The sequence below is a fragment of the Microchirus variegatus genome (genome assembly GCF_963457635.1).
Source record: "Microchirus variegatus genome assembly, chromosome: 5".
Taxonomy (NCBI): Eukaryota; Metazoa; Chordata; class Actinopteri; order Pleuronectiformes; family Soleidae; genus Microchirus; species Microchirus variegatus.
Genome location: NC_139806.1, coordinates 30,609,583 through 30,628,791, shown reverse-complemented (window position 1 = coordinate 30,628,791; position 19,209 = coordinate 30,609,583). Strand labels below are relative to the sequence as shown.

The window sequence follows — 19,209 nt, the reverse complement described above, 5'->3', positions numbered from 1 at the left end:
CAATGTCCACAGCGCCGCCTGGTGTGTGGCGGAGGGTAGAGCACAAATAAGCTGTCTGTCCACTGTATAATATATAGTATAATATATATATACACACATATATTCATGTACATGTATATATATACATACTTATGTGTATATATATTGTATACATATAGATATGTATACATACATAATATACACACATGTACATTATATGTATATGTACATTTATTTATCTTGAGGGTGAATTTCAGGTTTTATCACTGAAAAAAAACCAAGAGAAAATAGAAGAGAAGAAATTTGTTTTTTATTTGTGGTGAAAACTACAAAAACATTTATTTCATTCTTTTTTGCTGGTGAAATATTTACAAGAATAAAATTCACAGCTTCTCGGGATTGAAAAGAAAAAACAGAAGAAAAGCACAACCCAAATCACACAAGTGCAATAAATACAAGCTTTTGTTTGTTTGTTTGTGTGTGTGTTCGTTTGTCTGCACACAAACAAACACACACAAACACATTCATCACAATAAAAAATCATCAAAACAAACAAAGAAAACTAAATCATTAACGACAGCAGATTATTTTTCTCTCAACGACTCCTTCATCCACCTTTTTATCAATGATTCAACCGCGACGCTAGTTCAGCCACAACGCTAGTTCAACCGCGACAATAGTTCAGAGACGACACTAGTTCAACCACGACGCTAGTCCAACAACGACGCTAGTTCAACGACGACGCTAGTTCAACGACGACGCTAGTCCAACAACGAAGCTAGTTCAACCATGACGCTAGTTCAACGACGACGCTAGTTCAACGACGACGCTAGTTCAACAACGACGCTAGTTCAGCTATGACGCTAGCTCAACAACGACGCTAGTTCAGCTATGACGCTAGTTCAACCACCGTGCTAGTTCCATCGCAACAAACGTTCAATGTATTAAAACCACAACGTTTCCAAATAAAGACTCCAAGACAGAAGACGATAAGAGCCACGAAAAATATAAAAATATTTCATTTCCGACTTTTAAAAAATAGAACGTATTTTCTGTGGCTCTAAAGTGTCAAAGAAACGCCTGCAGGGGGTGCTCTGACTCTGACCTGTTTCTTTTCCTCTTAATTTGACGTGGATTCGTGAAACTACGAACACAATGAAAGAAAAGTGATCACGAAGTTTAGCTTAAAAAAAAAAAAGCGCTAAAACTAAAATGTCGCTTGGTAGAATTCGTACCTTTGCTAACACCTAAAAATATAAATTCACTCTTTTTTGCGTACGTTTCCAGAAATGCGACTTGCTTGGTTGGCGATTGTTGTTTGTGTGAGGTAAACATCGGCATCCTCCGATGTTTGTGCAGCTCAAAAAAGATCGTAACTGTCAAACGCGATATAAATGGAAAGCGTACAAACTCTGTGGACATTAAGACAACCCCTGGCTCTGCCCCCTCATCTTGTTTCAACTTCATGGTTTTGTTTTTTGCCTAAACTTCGCCACTAGGAATTTAACTCTTAAATCGACGCTAATTTTACGAAAAATTGTACGATTAAAAAAGTTCACTTCCTACGCGAGTGTTTGTTTACATGCTACGTGTGTTGCGTGTTTGTTTACATCTGTTTACTGTCTGTCCACGTATTTGTGTCTGTTCATGTGTTACGTGCTAGTTCACGTGTTTTTGTTTATGTGCTTGTTTACGTGTACGTTGTAAATGTTTATAAATATCTAAAGTTAGTAACAGAAGCTTGGAAGTGTGATGTCGCTCGTTTACAAAATAAAAAAAACCTTCATCCGTGCGACAACAGCAGGTTCTGATTGGCTGAGGTGGGCGTGGTCGGAGCGGTGTGGGCGGAGCCAGAGGGCGGTGAAGGAGGTGCTTTGAAATGCTTCTCTACACGTTGTCAGGCGGCAGATCAGGGATGCTGCTCTTTCCTCGTGTGAAAAACGCCATCTTCTCTCTGTCAAACCACAGCACAGCATCACATGTTTACATCACTAAAGCTTCCAGCTACTTCCTGCTGTGACACATGAATGAATGAATGAATGAATGAATGAAGGTGTAGCTCCGCCCACCTGAATGTCTGGACCTCAGGGACGTCTTTACAGCTCTGTCCTCTGATCTTGTGGACGCCCTTGGCCGCCGCCCTCATCATCTTCTCAACACGTTTCTCCTGAAGCTGCTCTTCACTAGTCTGAGGGCGGAGACAAGGGTGAGACACGCCCTCTGAGACACACACTTTAAGACACGACCTCTGAGACAAAGCCAATTTGACGAAAAATTTAAAAAGTTCATGTCCTATGTGTTTGTTTACCTGTTGTGTGTTTGTTTACGTGTTGCGTGTTTGTTTACGTGTTGCGTGTTTGTTTACGTGTTGCGTGTTTGTTTACGTGTTGCGTGTTTGTTTACGTGTTGCGTGTTTGTTTAAGTGTTGCGTGTTTGTTTACGTGTTGCATGTTTGTTTACGTGTTGCGTGTCTGTTTACGTGTTGTATGTTTGTTTACGTGTTGCGTGTTTGTTTACGTGTTGCGCGTTTGTTTACGTGTTGCGTGTTTGTTTACGTGTTGTGTTTGTTTACATGTTGTGTGTTTGTTTACGTGTTGTGTTTGTTTACGTGTCTGTTTACACGTTTGTTTACGTGTTGTGCATTTGTTTACGTGTTGCATGTTTTTGTGTTTGTTTACGTGTTGTTAACGTGTTGCATGTTTGTTTATGTGTTGGTTTACATGTTGCGTGCCTGTTTACGTGTTTTGTGTTTGTTTACGTGTTGCGTGTTTGTTTATGTGTTGCGTGACTTTACGTGTTTGTTTACGCGTTTGTTTGTGTTGTTAACGTGTTGCGTGTTGGTTTACGTGTTGCGTGTGTGTTTACGTGTTTGTGTTGTTAACGTGTTGCGTGTTGGTTTACGTGTTGCGTGTCTGTTTACGTGTTGTGTGTTTGTGTACGTGTTGCATGTTGGTTTACGTGTTGCGTGTTTGTTTACATGTCTGTCTGTTCCGTGTCTGACATGGCCTCCAAGACATGCCCTCTGAGGGACGCCCCCTGCCTCACCTGTATCTCCGCCTGTTTGAGGAGCAGACGGAAGCGTTCGTCCTCTTGGACCCAGGAGGGCAGTTGTCGTCGTCCCTGCTGCTGCGCCTCCTCCAGCTGGACCTTCAGCTCCCTCAGAACCCTCAGCTCCTGTGTGAGCCTGGTCTGCCTGGTCCTGGACACCTGCAGGTCCATCTCCAGGTCCAGAGAGGTCCTCAGCAGGCCATCCAGACCTTTCTGCTGACTCACCTTCTTGACGCGAACGCTGCGTCGCTCTGAAGCGTTCCTGACAAATGGAGACTTCTTGGAGAGCGTAGAGCTGTCGCTGTCGCTGCGGTTGATCTGAAAACAGAAGTAGAAGAAGAAGGTGTCATGGTCACGCTGGTCTGTGGATGCTGCCCTGTCCACGTGTCCCGGTCGCCATGGTTACCCTGCAGATGTACTGGCTCTGAGGTCCAGGAGAGAAGGTCTTGGAGCGGATGATAGTGTTTCCTCTCATCAACGGGTTCTGCTGCTGGACGTCAGGACGGCCATCTTTGGGTCGAACCACAGAACCACGGCGTGACCACGACAGACCCACCACACTGGTCTGCTTGTTGACCTGAGGACCAGAGGGGAAGGGCTTAACGTGAGGAGGAGGACCAGAGGGGAGGGGCTTAACATGAGGAGGAGGACCAGAGGGGCTTAACGTGAGGAGGAAGACCAGAGGGGAGGGACTTAACACGAGGAGGAGAGCCAGAGGGGAGGGGCTTAATGTGAGTAGGGGGAACAGAGGGGAGGGGCTTAACATGAGGAGGAGGACCAGAGGGGAGGGGCTTAACGTGAGAAGGACCGGGGAGGGGCTTAACGTGAAGAGGAGGACCACAGGGGAGGGGCTTGACGTGAGAAGGACCAGAGGGGAGGGGCTTAACGTGAGGAGGAGGACCAGAGGGGAGGGCCTTAACGTGAGGAGGACCAGAGGGGAGGGGCTTAACGTGAGGAGGACCACAGGGGAGGGGCTTAACGTGAGGAGGAGGACCACAGGGGAGGGGCTTAACCAAAGAAGAAGGACCAGATCGGAGGGGTTCATAAATGAATATGAAAATGTAATAATAATAAAACAAACACCTTCTCTGTGACTGATGATGTCACTGTCGTCATAGGTTTAGGCTCCTCCTCTTCTTCAGCTTCCCATTGGCTGCTGTCAGGATAGAACCCTCCCTCGAGAGCGCCCCCTGCCTCCACACTGTTTCCTCCTTCATCATCAAACAGGTCAGCTGACCTGAGAAATGTTTACATTTGTTTCAACAAAGGAACGCATGGAAATAAACAAACAACAACAAATAAACAACAACTCACCACTCATCAGGGTCAGCAGCAGCTCCCACTGTGTCAGCAGTCTGTAAACAACAACAACAAAGACATTATCAACAACATCAGCAGCTCCCACTGTGTCAGCAGTCTGTAAACAACATTTTCAACAACTACATAATGAACAAACAACAACAACAAACAACATCAGCAGCTCCCACTGTGTCAGCAGTCTGTAAACAACAACATTATCAACAACAACTACATAATGAACAAACAACAACAACATTATCAACAACAACAAACAACATCAGCAGCTCCCACTGTGTCAGCAGTCTGTAAACAACAAAAACGTTATCAACAACAACAACAAACATCAGCATCTCCCACTGTACCAGCAGTCTGTAAACAACAACATTATCAACAACAAACACCAGAATCATCAACAACAAACAAACAACAGCGTCAACCACAAACAAACATCAACAACAAACACCAGAATCATCAACAACAAATAAACACCAGCATCATCAACAACAACAAACACCAGAATCATCAACAAACAAACAGCATCAACAAACAACAACAACAAACAAACTAAGACAACAACATGATGGGTTATAATAATAAATAAATAAAAATAAAGGTGTTTTCTTTCCTTGTCATTTATTTATTGACATGTGTGAATGTGTAAATAACATTTAAAGGCTTCAGTACCGTGTTGTCGTTCTTGTCGTCTCGTGGCTCTTTGTCTTTGTTGCTGATGTCACTCATGTAAACACGACTCAGCAGATTGTACAACTGTGTGTGTGTGTCCTCTGAACAGCTGACGTCAGCCAGACTGACTTGAGCCCCAGCCTGAAACAGAGATTGTCATCAGTGCTGCCCCCTGCTGTTAGTCTGTCACACAACAACAACACCAACTCAGTGTGTGTGTGTTGTGTTGATGTCGTGTTGTTGCTCCACCCACCAAACACTGCTCGTGACACGACGTGTTGTGACACACGTCCACCCTCAGCGTCTTCTGTCGCAGTGCACCCTGGGAAATCTGCACGCCAAACACCTCGTTCACCTGCACGGCGTCCTGAGGGGCGGAGCCTCGCGTTCTGAAGAGGCAGTGAGTGGTTTCTACACACGGCAGCACGGCGACGCGCACATATCTGTGGAGGACACACATCAGACAGTTAAATCTGCAGGTCAGAGGTCAGTGAGAGGTCAGAGGTCAGTGAGAGGTCGTACATGAGCTGCTCATCCTGCAGACAGAGGGCGCTGCAGTTCAAAAGCTGCATGACGTAGACGGTGAAGCGTTGGTCTCTCGACTCGTAACGGAATCCGAGCTGAACCTGCGAGCAAACGGGCGCTAACCTGACGTCATACGAGCTCAGGAGGAGGTCGGCGGGGAGGAGGGGCCTGGAGGAGACACATCAACATCGTCATCTTCATCAACATAACCATCTTCATCAACATAACCATCATCATCAACATCACCATCATCATGAACATCTCCATCATCATCATCATCTTCATCAACATCAACATCATCATCTTAATCATCACCATCTTCATCATCATCATCACCATCATCTCCATCATCAACATCTTCATCTCCAACATCACCTTAAAATTAACATCATTGCCATCTTCATCATCTCCATCATCATCATCACCATCAACATCATAATCATCTCCATCATCTTCACCATCTTCATCAACATCATCATCATAATCATCTCCATCATCTTCATCAACATCATCATCATCACCATCTTCAACATCATCATCATCTTCATCAACATCATGACCATCTTCATCAACATAATCATCATCGACATCTTCATCACCATCATCACCATCTTCATCAACATCATCATCACAATCTTCAACAACATCATCATCATCATCTTCAACAACATCGTCACCATCACCATTTTCATCATCATCATCACCATCTTCAACATCATCATCACCATCTTCAACATCTTCATCAACATCACCATACCTGCTCTCTGAAGGCTCGTACACGCCACTGTCACCTGCCACAGACTCGTCAGAAACCGCAGAAGACACGCCCATCTTCTTTGTCCCCGCCCCTCGCAGCTGTGGGGCGGAGTCTGAGAAGAGAAGAAAAATGGAAAAAGTCAGGGATTATAAATCTTTTTCTACTGGAGTGGAGAAGAGAGTGATGACATCAAAGTGGGAGGAGCTGAATTATTCATGTCATGTTGAGTCACATGATGAAACCAAACACCTCGTCCACGTCTTGTATGACATCAGAACATTTTATTTTGAAATGACAGCTTCCTGTTTACCTTTGAACTCACAGCCCAGTGTGACGCTGACGTCCTCTACTGGACCTTCATGATCTTCAGCCTGATGCTCCTCAGAGTCCAGGCCCAGCTCCAGGTCCAGGTCCAGACCTAATCCACCAGACCCCGTCTCGCTAGATAGGAAGTTAGCGTCCGTGACAAGCGGCGAGCAGGGCGGAGACAGGGAGGAGAGCGAGGAGCGCGGCGATAAGGAGCTCATGGAGCGAGGAGTTTCTGAGAGTCTGAGGTTCTGGATCCTGGACGGGCCCAGTTCTGCTGCTCCTCCAGCGCTCTCAACTACAGAACCCGCCGAGTCTCCTCCCATTGTATTCACGGGTCGCTCTGCGTCTCTCCCGCCGACGCCCGTCACCACCTCGTGTTCATGGATGGTGGTGATGGAGCTGGATGGACGGAACCCTGCGGACCCGCCCTCCTGCAGGAGAAGGTCCAGTTTGTTCTGGAAGTCCGGGTCAGAGAGCTCGGGCTGCTCCAGGTAGATGTCAGTGAAGCTGAGCGAGGAGGCGGAGCCAAGACTGGACGTGGTGGCCAGAGAACCACGACTGGACGTCAGGGAACCACGACTGCTGCCCGACGAACAAGACAGAGTACTGGTCGAGAGACTGTGAGAGAGAGAGCTCAAAGGTCAACGCACAGAAACGCTGAGTCATGATGTCATAAAGGAGCTGTGGGTGTTGTGTAGTGTTGTGTAGTTGTACACACCTCTTCAGTTGTGTGTGTAGTGTTGTTGCCAGTCGAACCATCTCCTCCAGTTCTCTCACCAGTTTGTTACGTCTGCAGTGGAGACGCAGCCTGAAATCATTCAAAAACAAAAACTTTATTCACTTTCACCTATGTGGTCTACATTGTCCCCTCTGTGGTCTACATTGCCCCTCTGTGGTCTACGTTGCCCCCTCTGTAGTCTACGTTGCCCCCTCTGTAGTCTACGTTGCCCCCTCTGTAGTCTACGTTGCCCCCTCTGTAGTCTACGTTGCCCCCTCTGTAGTCTACGTTGCCCCTCTGTGGTCTACATTGTCCCCTCTGTGGTCTACGTTGTCCCATCTGTGGTCTACATTGTCCCCTCTGTGGTCTACATTGTCCCCTCTGTGGTCTACATTGTCCCCTCTGTGGTCTACATTGTCCCCTCTGTAGTCTACGTTGCCCCTCTGTAGTCTACGTTGCCTCTCGGTCAGAGCTTTAAGCCCCGCTCCTCTTCTCTAGGTCAGAGCTTTAAGCCCCGCCCCTCTCAGGCAGAGCTTTGCTTTGGTTGGATGGTTTAAGCCCCGCCCCTCACCTCTCGGTCAGGGCTTTAAGCCCCTCCCCTCACCTCTCGGTCAGAGCTTTGCTCTAGTTGGATGGTTCAAGCCCCGCCCCTCACCTCTCGATCAGAGCTTTAAGCCCCGCCCCTCACCTCTCAGTCAGAACTTTGCTCTGGTTGGATGGTTAAAGCCCCGCCTCTTAAATCTCAGTCAGAGCTTTGCTCTGGTTGGATTATTTAAGCCCCGCCCCTCACATCTCGATCAGAGCTCTAAGCCCCGCCCCTCATCTCTCAGTCAGAGCTTTGCTCTGGTTGGATGGTTTAAGCCCCGCCCCTCACCTCTCGATCAGCGCTTTAAGCCCCGCCCCTCACCTCTCAGTCAGAGCTTTGCTCTGGTTGGATGGTTTAAGCCCCCCCCTCACCTCTCAGTCAGAGCAAAGCTCTGGTTGGATGGTTTAAGCTCCGCCCCTCACCTATCGGTCAGAGCGTTAAGCCCTGCCCCTCACCTCTGTGGTCTACATTGTCCCCTCTGTGGTCTACATTGTCCCCTCTGTGGTCTACATTGTCCCCTCTGTAGTCTACGTTGCCCCTCTGTAGTCTACGTTGCCTCTCGGTCAGAGCTTTAAGCCCCGCTCCTCTTCTCTAGGTCAGAGCTTTAAGCCCCGCCCCTCTCAGGCAGAGCTTTGCTTTGGTTGGATGGTTTAAGCCCCGCCCCTCACCTCTCGGTCAGGGCTTTAAGCCCCTCCCCTCACCTCTCGGTCAGAGCTTTGCTCTAGTTGGATGGTTCAAGCCCCGCCCCTCACCTCTCAGTCAGAGCAAAGCTCTGGTTGGATGGTTTAAGCTCCGCCCCTCACCTATCGGTCAGAGCGTTAAGCCCTGCCCCTCACCTCTGTGGTCTACATTGTCCCCTCTGTGGTCTACATTGTCCCCTCTGTGGTCTACATTGTCCCCTCTGTAGTCTACGTTGCCCCTCTGTAGTCTACGTTGCCTCTCGGTCAGAGCTTTAAGCCCCGCTCCTCTTCTCTAGGTCAGAGCTTTAAGCCCCGCCCCTCTCAGGCAGAGCTTTGCTTTGGTTGGATGGTTTAAGCCCCGCCCCTCACCTCTCGGTCAGGGCTTTAAGCCCCTCCCCTCACCTCTCGGTCAGAGCTTTGCTCTAGTTGGATGGTTCAAGCCCCGCCCCTCACCTCTCGATCAGAGCTTTAAGCCCCGCCCCTCACCTCTCAGTCAGAACTTTGCTCTGGTTGGATGGTTAAAGCCCCGCCTCTTAAATCTCAGTCAGAGCTTTGCTCTGGTTGGATTATTTAAGCCCCGCCCCTCACATCTCGATCAGAGCTCTAAGCCCCGCCCCTCATCTCTCAGTCAGAGCTTTGCTCTGGTTGGATGGTTTAAGCCCCGCCCCTCACCTCTCAGTCAGAGCTTCACTCTGGTTGGATGGTTTAAGCCCCGCCCCTCACCTCTCGATCAGCGCTTTAAGCCCCGCCCCTCACCTCTCAGTCAGAGCTTTGCTCTGGTTGGATGGTTTAAGCCCCCCCCTCACCTCTCAGTCAGAGCAAAGCTCTGGTTGGATGGTTTAAGCTCCGCCCCTCACCTATCGGTCAGAGCGTTAAGCCCTGCCCCTCACCTCTCGGTCAGAGCTTTGCTCTGGTTGGATGGTTTAAGCCCCGCCCCTCACCTCTCGGTCAGAGCTTTGCTCTGGTTGGATGGTTTAAGCCCCGCCCCTCACCTCTCAGTCAGAGCTTTGCTCTGGTTGGATGGTTTAAGCCCCGCCCCTCACCTCTCGGTCAGAGCTTTGCTCTGGTTCTCTCGAGCAGCCTGCAGATCTCTCTCCAGACGTTTCTTCTCAGACTCGATCTTCTCGACGTCGTTGGGCTGCAGACGTTGGCGTGGGCTGACGTACTGCAGCTCCTTCAGAAGCTCCTCCTTCTCGTTGATGAGGATGAGGCGGTCACGCTCAGGGTCCAGCAGCCCCGGCCACGCCTCGCTGTCCAGTTTGGCGATCTGCACCTCGATGGTAGCGATTCTACAAGGAGAAAGAGAGTGTTAGAGTTAGTGATGGATCAGTGGATCAATATTGATTTATTGATCAAAGCTCACCTTCTCTTCACCTCCTCGTATTTCAGACTCAGACGAACTTTCTCTGCCAGTTTGTTGCTGCTGCTTCCAAACTGACAACAAACAAAACCACATTCATACAAAACTCAAATTGTGGTCTACTGTGTCCATTCTGTAGTCTTCTATGTCCCTCTGTGGTCTACTGTGTCCTGTCCCCTCTGTGGTCTACTATGTCCCCTTTGTAGTCCACTGTATCCCCTCTGTGATCTACTATGTCCCCTTTGTAGTCTACTGTGTCCCTCTGTAGTCTACGTTGTCCCTCTGTGGTCTACAATGTCCCCTCTGTGGTTTACTGTGTCCCTATGTGGTCTACTTTGTCACCATGTGGTCTACTTTGTCCCCCTGTTGTCTATTTTGTCCCCTCTGTGGTCTACTATGTCCCCTTTGTAGTCTACTGTGTCCCTCTGTAGTCTACGTTGTCCCTCTGTGGTCTACTATGTCCCCTCTGTGGTTTACTGTGTTCCTCTGTGGTCTACTTTGTCCCTCTGTTGTCTATTTTGTCCCCTCTGTGGTCTACTGTGTCCCTCTGTGGTCTACTGTGTCCCCACTGTGGTCTACTATGTCCCCTCTGTGGTCTATGTTGACCCTTTATGGTCTACTTTGTCCCCTCTGTGGTCTACTTTGTCCCCCCTGTTGTCTATTTTGTCCCCTCTGTGGTCTACTATGTCCCCTTTGTAGTCTACTGTGTCCCTCTGTAGTCTACGTTGTCCCTCTGTGGTCTCCTATGTCCCCTCTGTGGTTTACTGTGTTCCTCTGTGTCCCTTTGTGGTCTACTTTGTCCCTCTGTTGTCTATTTTGTCCCCTCTGTGGTCTACTGTGTCCCTCTGTGGTCTACTATGTCCCCACTGTGGTCTACTTTGTCCCCTCGGTGGTCTACTTTGTCCGTACTGTGGTCTACTTTGTCCGTACTGTGGTCTACTTTGTCCGTACTGTGGTCTACTTTATCCCATCTGTAATCTAATGTGTCCATTCTGTGGTCTACTCTGTCCCTCTGTGGTCTACTATGTCCTGTCCCCTCTGTGGTCTACTGTGTCCCCTCTGTGGTCTACTCTGTCCGTCTGTGGTCTACTGTGTTCACTCATTGGTCTACTTTGTCCCTCTGGGGTCTACTGTGTCCCCTCTGTGGTCTACTTTGTCCCCGTGTGGTCCACTTTGTCCCCGTGTGGTCCACTGTGTCCCTCTGTGGTCTACTATGTGCCCTCTCTATTCTGTGTCCCTCTGTGGTCTACTATGTGCCCTCTCTATTCTGTGCCCCTCTGTGGTTTACTGTGTCCCTATGTGGTCTACTGTGTCCCTATGTGGTCTACTTTGTCCCTCTGTGGTCTATTTTGTCCCCTCTGTGGTCTACTGTGTCCCTCTGTGGTCTACTGTGTCCCTCTGTGGTCTACTTTGTCCCTCTGTGGTCTGCTTTGTCCCTCTGTGGTCTGCTTTGTCCCCACTGTGGTCTACTATGTCCCCCCTGTGGTCTATGTTGACCCTTTATGGTCTACTTTGTCCCCTCTGTGGTCTAATTCGTCCATACTGTGGTCTACTTTATCCCCTCTGTAGTCTACCTTGTCCATACTGGGGTCTACTATGTTCCCTCTGTGGTCTTCTTTGTCCCTCTGTGGTCTACTATGTCCCCACTGTGGTCTATGTTGACCCTTTATGGTCTACGTTGTCCCCTATATGGTCTACTCTATCCCCTCTGTGGTCTACTTTGTCCCTCTGTGGTCTACTATGTCCCCTCTGTGGTCTATGTTGACCCTTTATGGTCTACTTTGTCCCCTCTGTGGTCTACTTTGTCCATACTGTGGTCTACTTTGTTCCCTCTGTGGTCTACTGTGTCCCTCTGTGGTCTACTTTGTCCCTCTGTTGTCCACTTTGTCCCTCTGTTGTCCACTTTGTCCTTCTGTGGTCCACTTTGTCCCTGTGTGGTCTACTGTGTCCCTCTGTGGTCCACTTTGTCCCTGTATGGTCTATGTTGTCCATACTGTGGTCTACTGTGTCCCTCTGTGGTCTACTTTGTCCGCTTTGTGGTCTACTTTGTCCCTCTGGTTGTGTATTTCTTAATCATTGAACATGTGACAAACAAACACCTCAACAATCAAATCAAAGACACGTATGATCAATGAGGACTTCCTGGTTGATGACATCACTTCCTTTCTGGGACTCACCTCAGCAGGTATGTCCGTCTGAGAGCCGGCGTCAGAGTAAAGTGGAGGGACGGACAGCGACTGACTGCTGCTCCACAAATCCTGCTGTGAGTTCGAGTCCAGCTGGAAACTGTCCTTCAACACGGCCAGTCTCTGAGGAAACACGAGTCAGGGAAGATTAACTGCTGAGTCATGGTTCACTTTAACACGGCCAGTCTCTGAGGAAACAGACACAGACGTGTGGACACAGACGTGTGGACACAGACACAGACGTGTGGACACAGACACAGACGTGTGGACACAGACTGACGTGTGGACACAGACGTGTGGACACAGACACAGACTGACGTGTGGACACAGACTGACGTGTGGACACAGACACAGACTTGTGGACACAGACAGACGTGTGGACACAGACAGACGTGTGGACACAGACAGACGTGTGGACACAGACCCAGACGTGTGGACACAGACGTGTGGACAAAGAGGTCAGAGACAGCTCCTCCTCCTCCTCCTTCTCACCTGCATGAGCTCCTGCTTCTCCTTCTCCCCAGAGCTGATGGCCTCCCTGATGGAGTGGACCTCGCTCAGAATGGCCTGCGCCTCCTGCAGCTTGTAGCCGTACGATCTGCTCGACACCTTCTGGTCGATCCTGGAAGTGCAGGAGGAGACACGGATGGACAAAGAGACGTGAGTAACGTCCTTTATTAATAACGTTAATAAACGTTATTAATAAAGTAATTACCTGAACAAATGTTACAATGTTACAAAGTGATTCACAATTCAACTGTGTACACGACGAGTCATGTGACCAACAGGTTCATCAACATTCTTTAGAGAGTCACAGAGAGCACAGTGGAAATGAGTGTGTTCATGTGTAAACCAGGTGTAAACCATGTACAAACAAGGTACAAACCAAGTGTAAACCAGGTGGTGTAAATCAGGTATAAACCAGGTGGTGTAAACCAGGTACAAACCAGGTGTAAATCAGGTGGTATAAACCAGGTGTAAATCAGGTGGCATAAACCAGGTGTAAATCAGATGTAAACCAGGTACAAACCAGGTGGTGTAAACCAGGTAAAAACCAGGTGGTACAAACCAGGTGGTATAAACCAGGTGGTGTAAACCAGGTGGTGTAAAGCAGGTGTAAAGCATGTGGTATAAACTAGGTGTAAAACAGGTGGTGTAAACCAGGTGGTGTAAACCAGGTGGTGTAAATCTGGTGTAAACCAGGTGGTGTAAATCAGGTAAAAACCAGGTGTAAAGCAGGTGTAAACTAGGTAAAAACCAGGTGTAAAGCAGGTGTAAACCAGATGTAAATCTGGTGTAAATCAGGTAAAAACCAGGTGTAAACCAGGTGTAAACCAGGTGTAAATCAGATGTAAACCAGGTGTAAACTAGGTGGTGTACATCTGGTGTAAATCAGGTGATTATTGATCTTCTGATTTAGCTCTAATAAAAGTGACCTGAATGATTATTGATCTGATTTAGCTCTAATAAAAGTGACCTGAATGATTATTGATCTTCTGATTTAGCTCTAATAGAAGTGACCTGAATGATAATTGATCTGATTTAGCTCTAATAAAAGTGACCTGAATGATTATTGATCTTCTGATTTAGCTTTAATAAAAGTGACCTGAATGATTATTGATCTGATTTAGCTCTAATAAAAGTGACCTGAATGATTATTGATCTGATTTAGCTCTAATAAAAATGACCTGGATGATTATAGATCTTCTGAATTAGCTCTAATAAAAGTGACCTGAATGATTATTGATCTGATTTAGCTCTAATAAAAGTGACCTGAATAATTATTGATCTTCTGATTTAGCTCTAATAAAAGTGACCTGAATGATTATTGATCTTCTGATTTAGCTCTAATAAAAGTGACCTGAATGGTTATTGATCTTCTTATATCATGAGAATTACTGTGTTCTTTTATGACGAACATGAATCACAGTGGTGTTTTATCAGACTGTGAGTGTGTCAACACTTCTTCATCATCACAATCTCTTATCGCTGCATTCCAGCCTCAGCTGATGAGTGTTTATACAAACAGTGATTGGCTGTGAGCCGTGGTCATGTGACTGTAACAGCAGAGGAATGTGGTCGGACCGCGCAGACCGCCTCACCTAGAGCTTTAATCCTCCTGAAAACTCTCTTTGAGCTCAGGGAAAACATTCCTGCTCTGTTCTCTGTACATGTTCTGTTCTCTGTTCAAGTTATGTTCATCCTCTGTTCACGTTCTGTTCACGTTCTGTTCAAGTTCTGTTCAAGATCTGTTCAAGATCTGTTTTCTGTTCTGTTCTGTTCAAGTTCTGTTCAAGTTCTGTTGAGGTGTGGACACTGCACAGGTCCAGGCTCAGGCTCAGGTTCAGGTTCAGGTGTTCCTGAGCTACTGTCATGGTGTTTATGGACGTGTTTGGGTTTGATGACTCAGTGGAATGTTGAGTCAATAACGAGCAGATAAGACGTTTAAGGCTCACTGTCATCGTCTGATGCTTCTCATCATGATGTCACAGAGGTCACAGGGGTCAGAGGTCACAGGGTTCAAGGGTCACAGGGGTCAGGACCACATGAGTCATCTTTAATAAGCTCAACTGCTACTGCTACTGTCACTGAATATCACATGACCTTCAATATGGACAGTGGACACAGATGTGGACAAAGATGTGGACAGTGCAGCAGACACAGATGTGGACAGTGGACACAGATGTGGACAGGACAGTGGACATAAATGTGGACACAGATGGAGGACTTACTCTCTGAGCGTCTCAAAGCCTTGTTCTTTAAAGTGCAGCTCCTGCTTCATAGAGGACAAGTCTCTCTTCAGCTTATTCACCTGAGACACAGAGGACACATATGACACTTTAAAGACACACAGAGGACACTTTAAAGACACAGAGGACACTTTAAAGACACAGAGGACACTTTAAAGACACAGAACACACTTTAAAGACACAGAACACAGAGGACACTTTAAAGACACAGAGGACACTTTAAACACACACGTTTCATGTGTGTCTTGTGTGTGTGTGTCGTGTGTCTCTCATGTGTGTGTCTCGTGTGCGTTTCATGTGTGCGTTTGTCTAGTGTGTGTGTGTCTCATGTGTGTGTGTCTCGTGTGTGTGTCTCATGTATGCGTGTGTGTCTCATATAAATGTATGTGTGTGTGTGTCTCATGTATGTGTGTGGCTCATATAAATGTATATGCATGTGTGTGTGTATCATATATGTGTGTGTGTGTCGTGTGTGTATGTATGTGTGTGTGTGCCTCATGTGTATGTATGTGTGCGTGTCTCGTGTGTGTGTGTCTCATGTATGTGTGTGTCTCATGTATGTGTGTGTGTGTCTCATGTGTAATGTGTGTGTCTCGTGTGTGTGTGTGTCTCATGTGTATATGTGTGTCTCATATGTATATGTGTGTGTGTCTCATGTGTATATGTGTGTGTCTCATGTGTATATGTGTCTCATGTGTGTCTCATGTATATAAGTGTCTCGTATATATATGTGTGTGTGTGTGTGTGTGTGTGTGCCTCGTGTATATATATGTGTGTGTGTGTGTGTGTGTGCCTCATGTGTATATATATATATATATATGTGTGTGTGTGTCTCATGTGTATATATATATACATATATATATATATATAAAAGTGTGTGTGTGTGTGTCTCACTCGACTCTTAGCTGTAGAGATCTCAGCCTTCAGAATGTCAGGGTCATATTTGCTGGAGGACGATGATCTTGAATTCACTGAAGGAAAAAGAAGGTTTGAAGTTTCAGGTTTTTGACTGAAGAAGAAGACTCTGGGTGAACTCCAATTCCTTGCTTAACATAGCATTGTATTATCTTAGTTTAGGCCCATTTTTGGATTACTGACGTCTTGTTGCGTAATATTTATTTTTATTTCACGATCTTTTGTCAATAGCCAGCCGGTGTGGTTTACTTTTCAATAAGGACGCAGCTTTGGCGTTATTCTGCCCCCCACAGTCTGAAGACGTATCTGCATTTAAGGGGTGTCCCATTTCTAAGAAACAAAATAACAAAATAACCCTCAACACTTGGTTTTGAGGCCAGTTAAGATTAAGGGTTGAGCTTGAGGATTGAGATTGAGGGTTAAGATAGGAATTGGAAGTGGCCCCCTGTGAACCTGGTCTCAGACTCACAGCTGGTCTGGGACGTGGACTTGTCCTTCCATGCGTTGTGGAGCTGCAGATATTCCTGCTGAGCCAGCTGCAGACGCTGCTCCTTCACCTGGTAAATCTCCCTCTGAGCGCTGAGAGCATCACTGGCCACAGCCAGATAATCTCTGAGCATGGACTGCTGCTCACGCTGCCACTGGACACGAGGGTCCTCCAGCTGAGTGCTCTCTGAGGGACAGACACAGGGGACAGGGGACAGAGGTCAGAGGACGGGGACAGAGTCTTTCTGTGAGACAACCAGAGACAAAGAGAGGACAGAGTCTTTCTGTGAGACAGAGGAGTCACACAGGAGACAGAGGAGGTGAACTCACTGGTGTTGTGGTCGACATAATAGGAGCCGACCACAGGGTCGTACGCCTCCTCCCAGCCCACGGGCAGTTCATCACCGATACAGTCTGCAAACGTCAGAGGCTTCGTCTGCCTGCAGGAAACACAGTGTGAATACAGGGTGTGAATACAGGAAACACAGTGTGAATACAGGAAACTCAGTGTGAATACAGGAAACTCAGTGTGAATACAGGAAACACAGTGTGAATACAGGAAACACAGTGTGAATACAGTAAACACAGTGTGAATACAAGGTGTGAATACAAGAAACAGTGTGAATACAAGGTGTGAATACAGGAAACAGTGTGAATACAAGGTGTGAATACAGGAAAAACAGTGTGAATACAAGGTGTGAATACAGGAAACAGTGTGAATACAAGGTGTGAATATAAGGTGTGAATACAGGAAACAGTGTGAATACAAGGTGTGAATACAGGAAACATGTTGTGAATACAAGGTGTGAATGCAAGGTGTGAGCACAGAAACCAAGGTGTGAATACAGGAAACTGTGTGAATACAAGGTGTGAATACAGGAAACAGTGTGATTACAAGGTGTGAATATAGGAAACAGTGTGACTACAAGGTGTGAATACAGGAAACAGTGTGAATACAAGGTGTGAATATAGGAAACAGTGTGACTACAAGGTGTGAATACAAGGTGTGAATACAGGAAACAGTGTGAATACAAGGTGTGAATGCAAGGTGTGAATACAAGGTGTGCATACAAGGTGTGAATACAGGAAACAGTGTGGATACAAGTTGTGAATACAAGGAGAGTGAGTGACTTTGGTGTCGGAGAGTGAGTGACTTTGGTGTGGGAGAGTGAGTGACTTTGGTGTGGGAGAGTGAGTGGACTATGGTGTTGGAGAGTGAGTGACTTTGGTGTGGGAGAGTGAGTGACTTTGGCGTGGGAGAGTGAGTGGTTTACAGAAGTCTAACAGTGAGAAACTGTGACACCTGCTGATTTCTGACGACAGGAATGTAGTAAATCAGGAAGAACCGCAGAAGCATCTCAGTGTTGTTCACGTTGAGTTCTGACTTTATCAAACACATGTTGGTCTGTTAATGTCTGAGCTTCATCACGCGTGTTGTTTTCTTAGCGTTTGTGGAAACGCAGACAAAACAATCATGAACCAGTATTACGTTAGCCTGAGGTCCACTTCCTCAGTATCATAGAGTTTAAAATCCACTTTCCCAGGTTTTATTTGACTTTATAAATCTATCATCTTCCCAGGTTTAATCCCCAGGTAAAGTCATTGGATAATCAGGGATTATGTGGCTTAATTAAATTAAAAAACACAGCAGTCGTCGGTTACCATGGAAACAAACGCAAGCGTGTTTTCCTGTCACCAGGACGTTAAAGTTCCACGTGAATCTTCGTAACTCTGCGTATTTAACGTGTTCGGACCGTGGTGTCGTTCACTCACTCTCCCACACCAAAGTCCATAGAGAAAACCAGTGATTTTAACATCACAGCACACAGGAGTTCACAGGAGTTGTTGATCTACTTCTGCCTCCATCACTAACTTACAATGACTGATTTTAGTGAATTCGGCTTTTAAAATATGTAATTTAGACTTAACTCAGTGACACAAAGTGACCACACGAGGCAGCAGAGGACCAGCAGCTCCTGTGTCCCTGTGAGCTAAAATCACTGGTTTTCTCTATGGACTTTGGTGTGGGAGAGTGAGTGTTGCTCTCACAGTGAGATAAAGACGTGAAACATGTGTAGAGAGAGGTCAAAGGTCACGGTGGACCTACCTGTCTCTGGGATCGATCCAGCTCGTGCACTGATGAACGTGATCGACGTAATAAACCTTCCCGTCAAAATCTCTGGCCTCCTCCCAACCTTCAGGTAGCGGCAACTCCTTCCTGGGCATCTCAGCCTCGTCTCCATCAACCTGCTGCTGCTGCTGCTGCTGACCATCACATCTTCATCTTCATATTCATCACTCCCACAAACACAACAACAACAATGATGATGATGATAATGATCCACACGAACCAGGCTCTTCTGTCACCGCCTCAGCCGGACCACGTTTCTCCGCATCTTTACAACACTTTTCCACAAACTTTATTCCACTGATCCACGGAGGGAGCAGGGACAGCGCCTCCTGCCGCGCCTCCTGCCGCCGCCGCGGCACCTGCCGCTGCGGATGTCGGGTAAAGACGAGCCTGTGCCCCGGGTCCACAGAGCCAGAGAACAGCAGTAGTAGTAGTAGTTGTTATTGTTGTTGTCTTTTAAAAAGCCTCCTCGGTCACCACCTCCTCCTCCTCCTGCTCCCAGCGCGCGCTCGTCGCGTCTCCTGTCTCGCGCTGTGTCCAGGCCGCCGCCATGTTGACTTGAGTTTAGCAGCGGTTAGCCGATGCTAGGCTTCTGCCGCGGGGGCTAACGAGCGAGGTCCGAACCAGCGCAACACTCACGGGGCCGTTTAAAGTGACGTCAAAAGCCGCTAAAGTCCGCGGTGGAGTTTCCGCTAAACTCGCCCCGTTGACCGGTCCGTTTGTTGGCGGGCGGAGTAGAGCTACAGCGGCGGTAAAACTCTTCTCCAGAGTCCCGATGACTTCGGCCGGTCAACCG

General features: G+C 47.3%; 1 protein-coding gene across 1 annotated transcript; it reads right to left on the bottom strand.

Annotated features, from left to right (window-relative positions):
* Positions 1-304: 304 nt before the first annotated feature.
* wwc1 (WW and C2 domain containing 1) lies at positions 305-19,163 on the bottom strand. The gene is made up of 21 exons (XM_083888995.1): positions 18,390-19,163; positions 16,613-16,722; positions 16,266-16,469; positions 15,776-15,852; positions 14,864-14,943; positions 12,624-12,753; positions 12,123-12,254; positions 9,949-10,019; positions 9,629-9,874; positions 7,320-7,409; positions 6,603-7,219; positions 6,293-6,404; positions 5,533-5,703; positions 5,264-5,453; positions 5,011-5,151; positions 4,342-4,382; positions 4,111-4,264; positions 3,434-3,604; positions 3,025-3,345; positions 2,049-2,167; positions 305-1,933 (listed from the first exon to the last, which is right to left on the bottom strand). Exons 1-21 carry the CDS (start codon positions 18,506-18,508, stop codon positions 1,867-1,869), a joined length of 3,363 nt encoding a protein of 1,120 aa, XP_083745121.1. The 5' UTR covers positions 18,509-19,163; the 3' UTR covers positions 305-1,866.
* Positions 19,164-19,209: the final 46 nt, after the last annotated feature.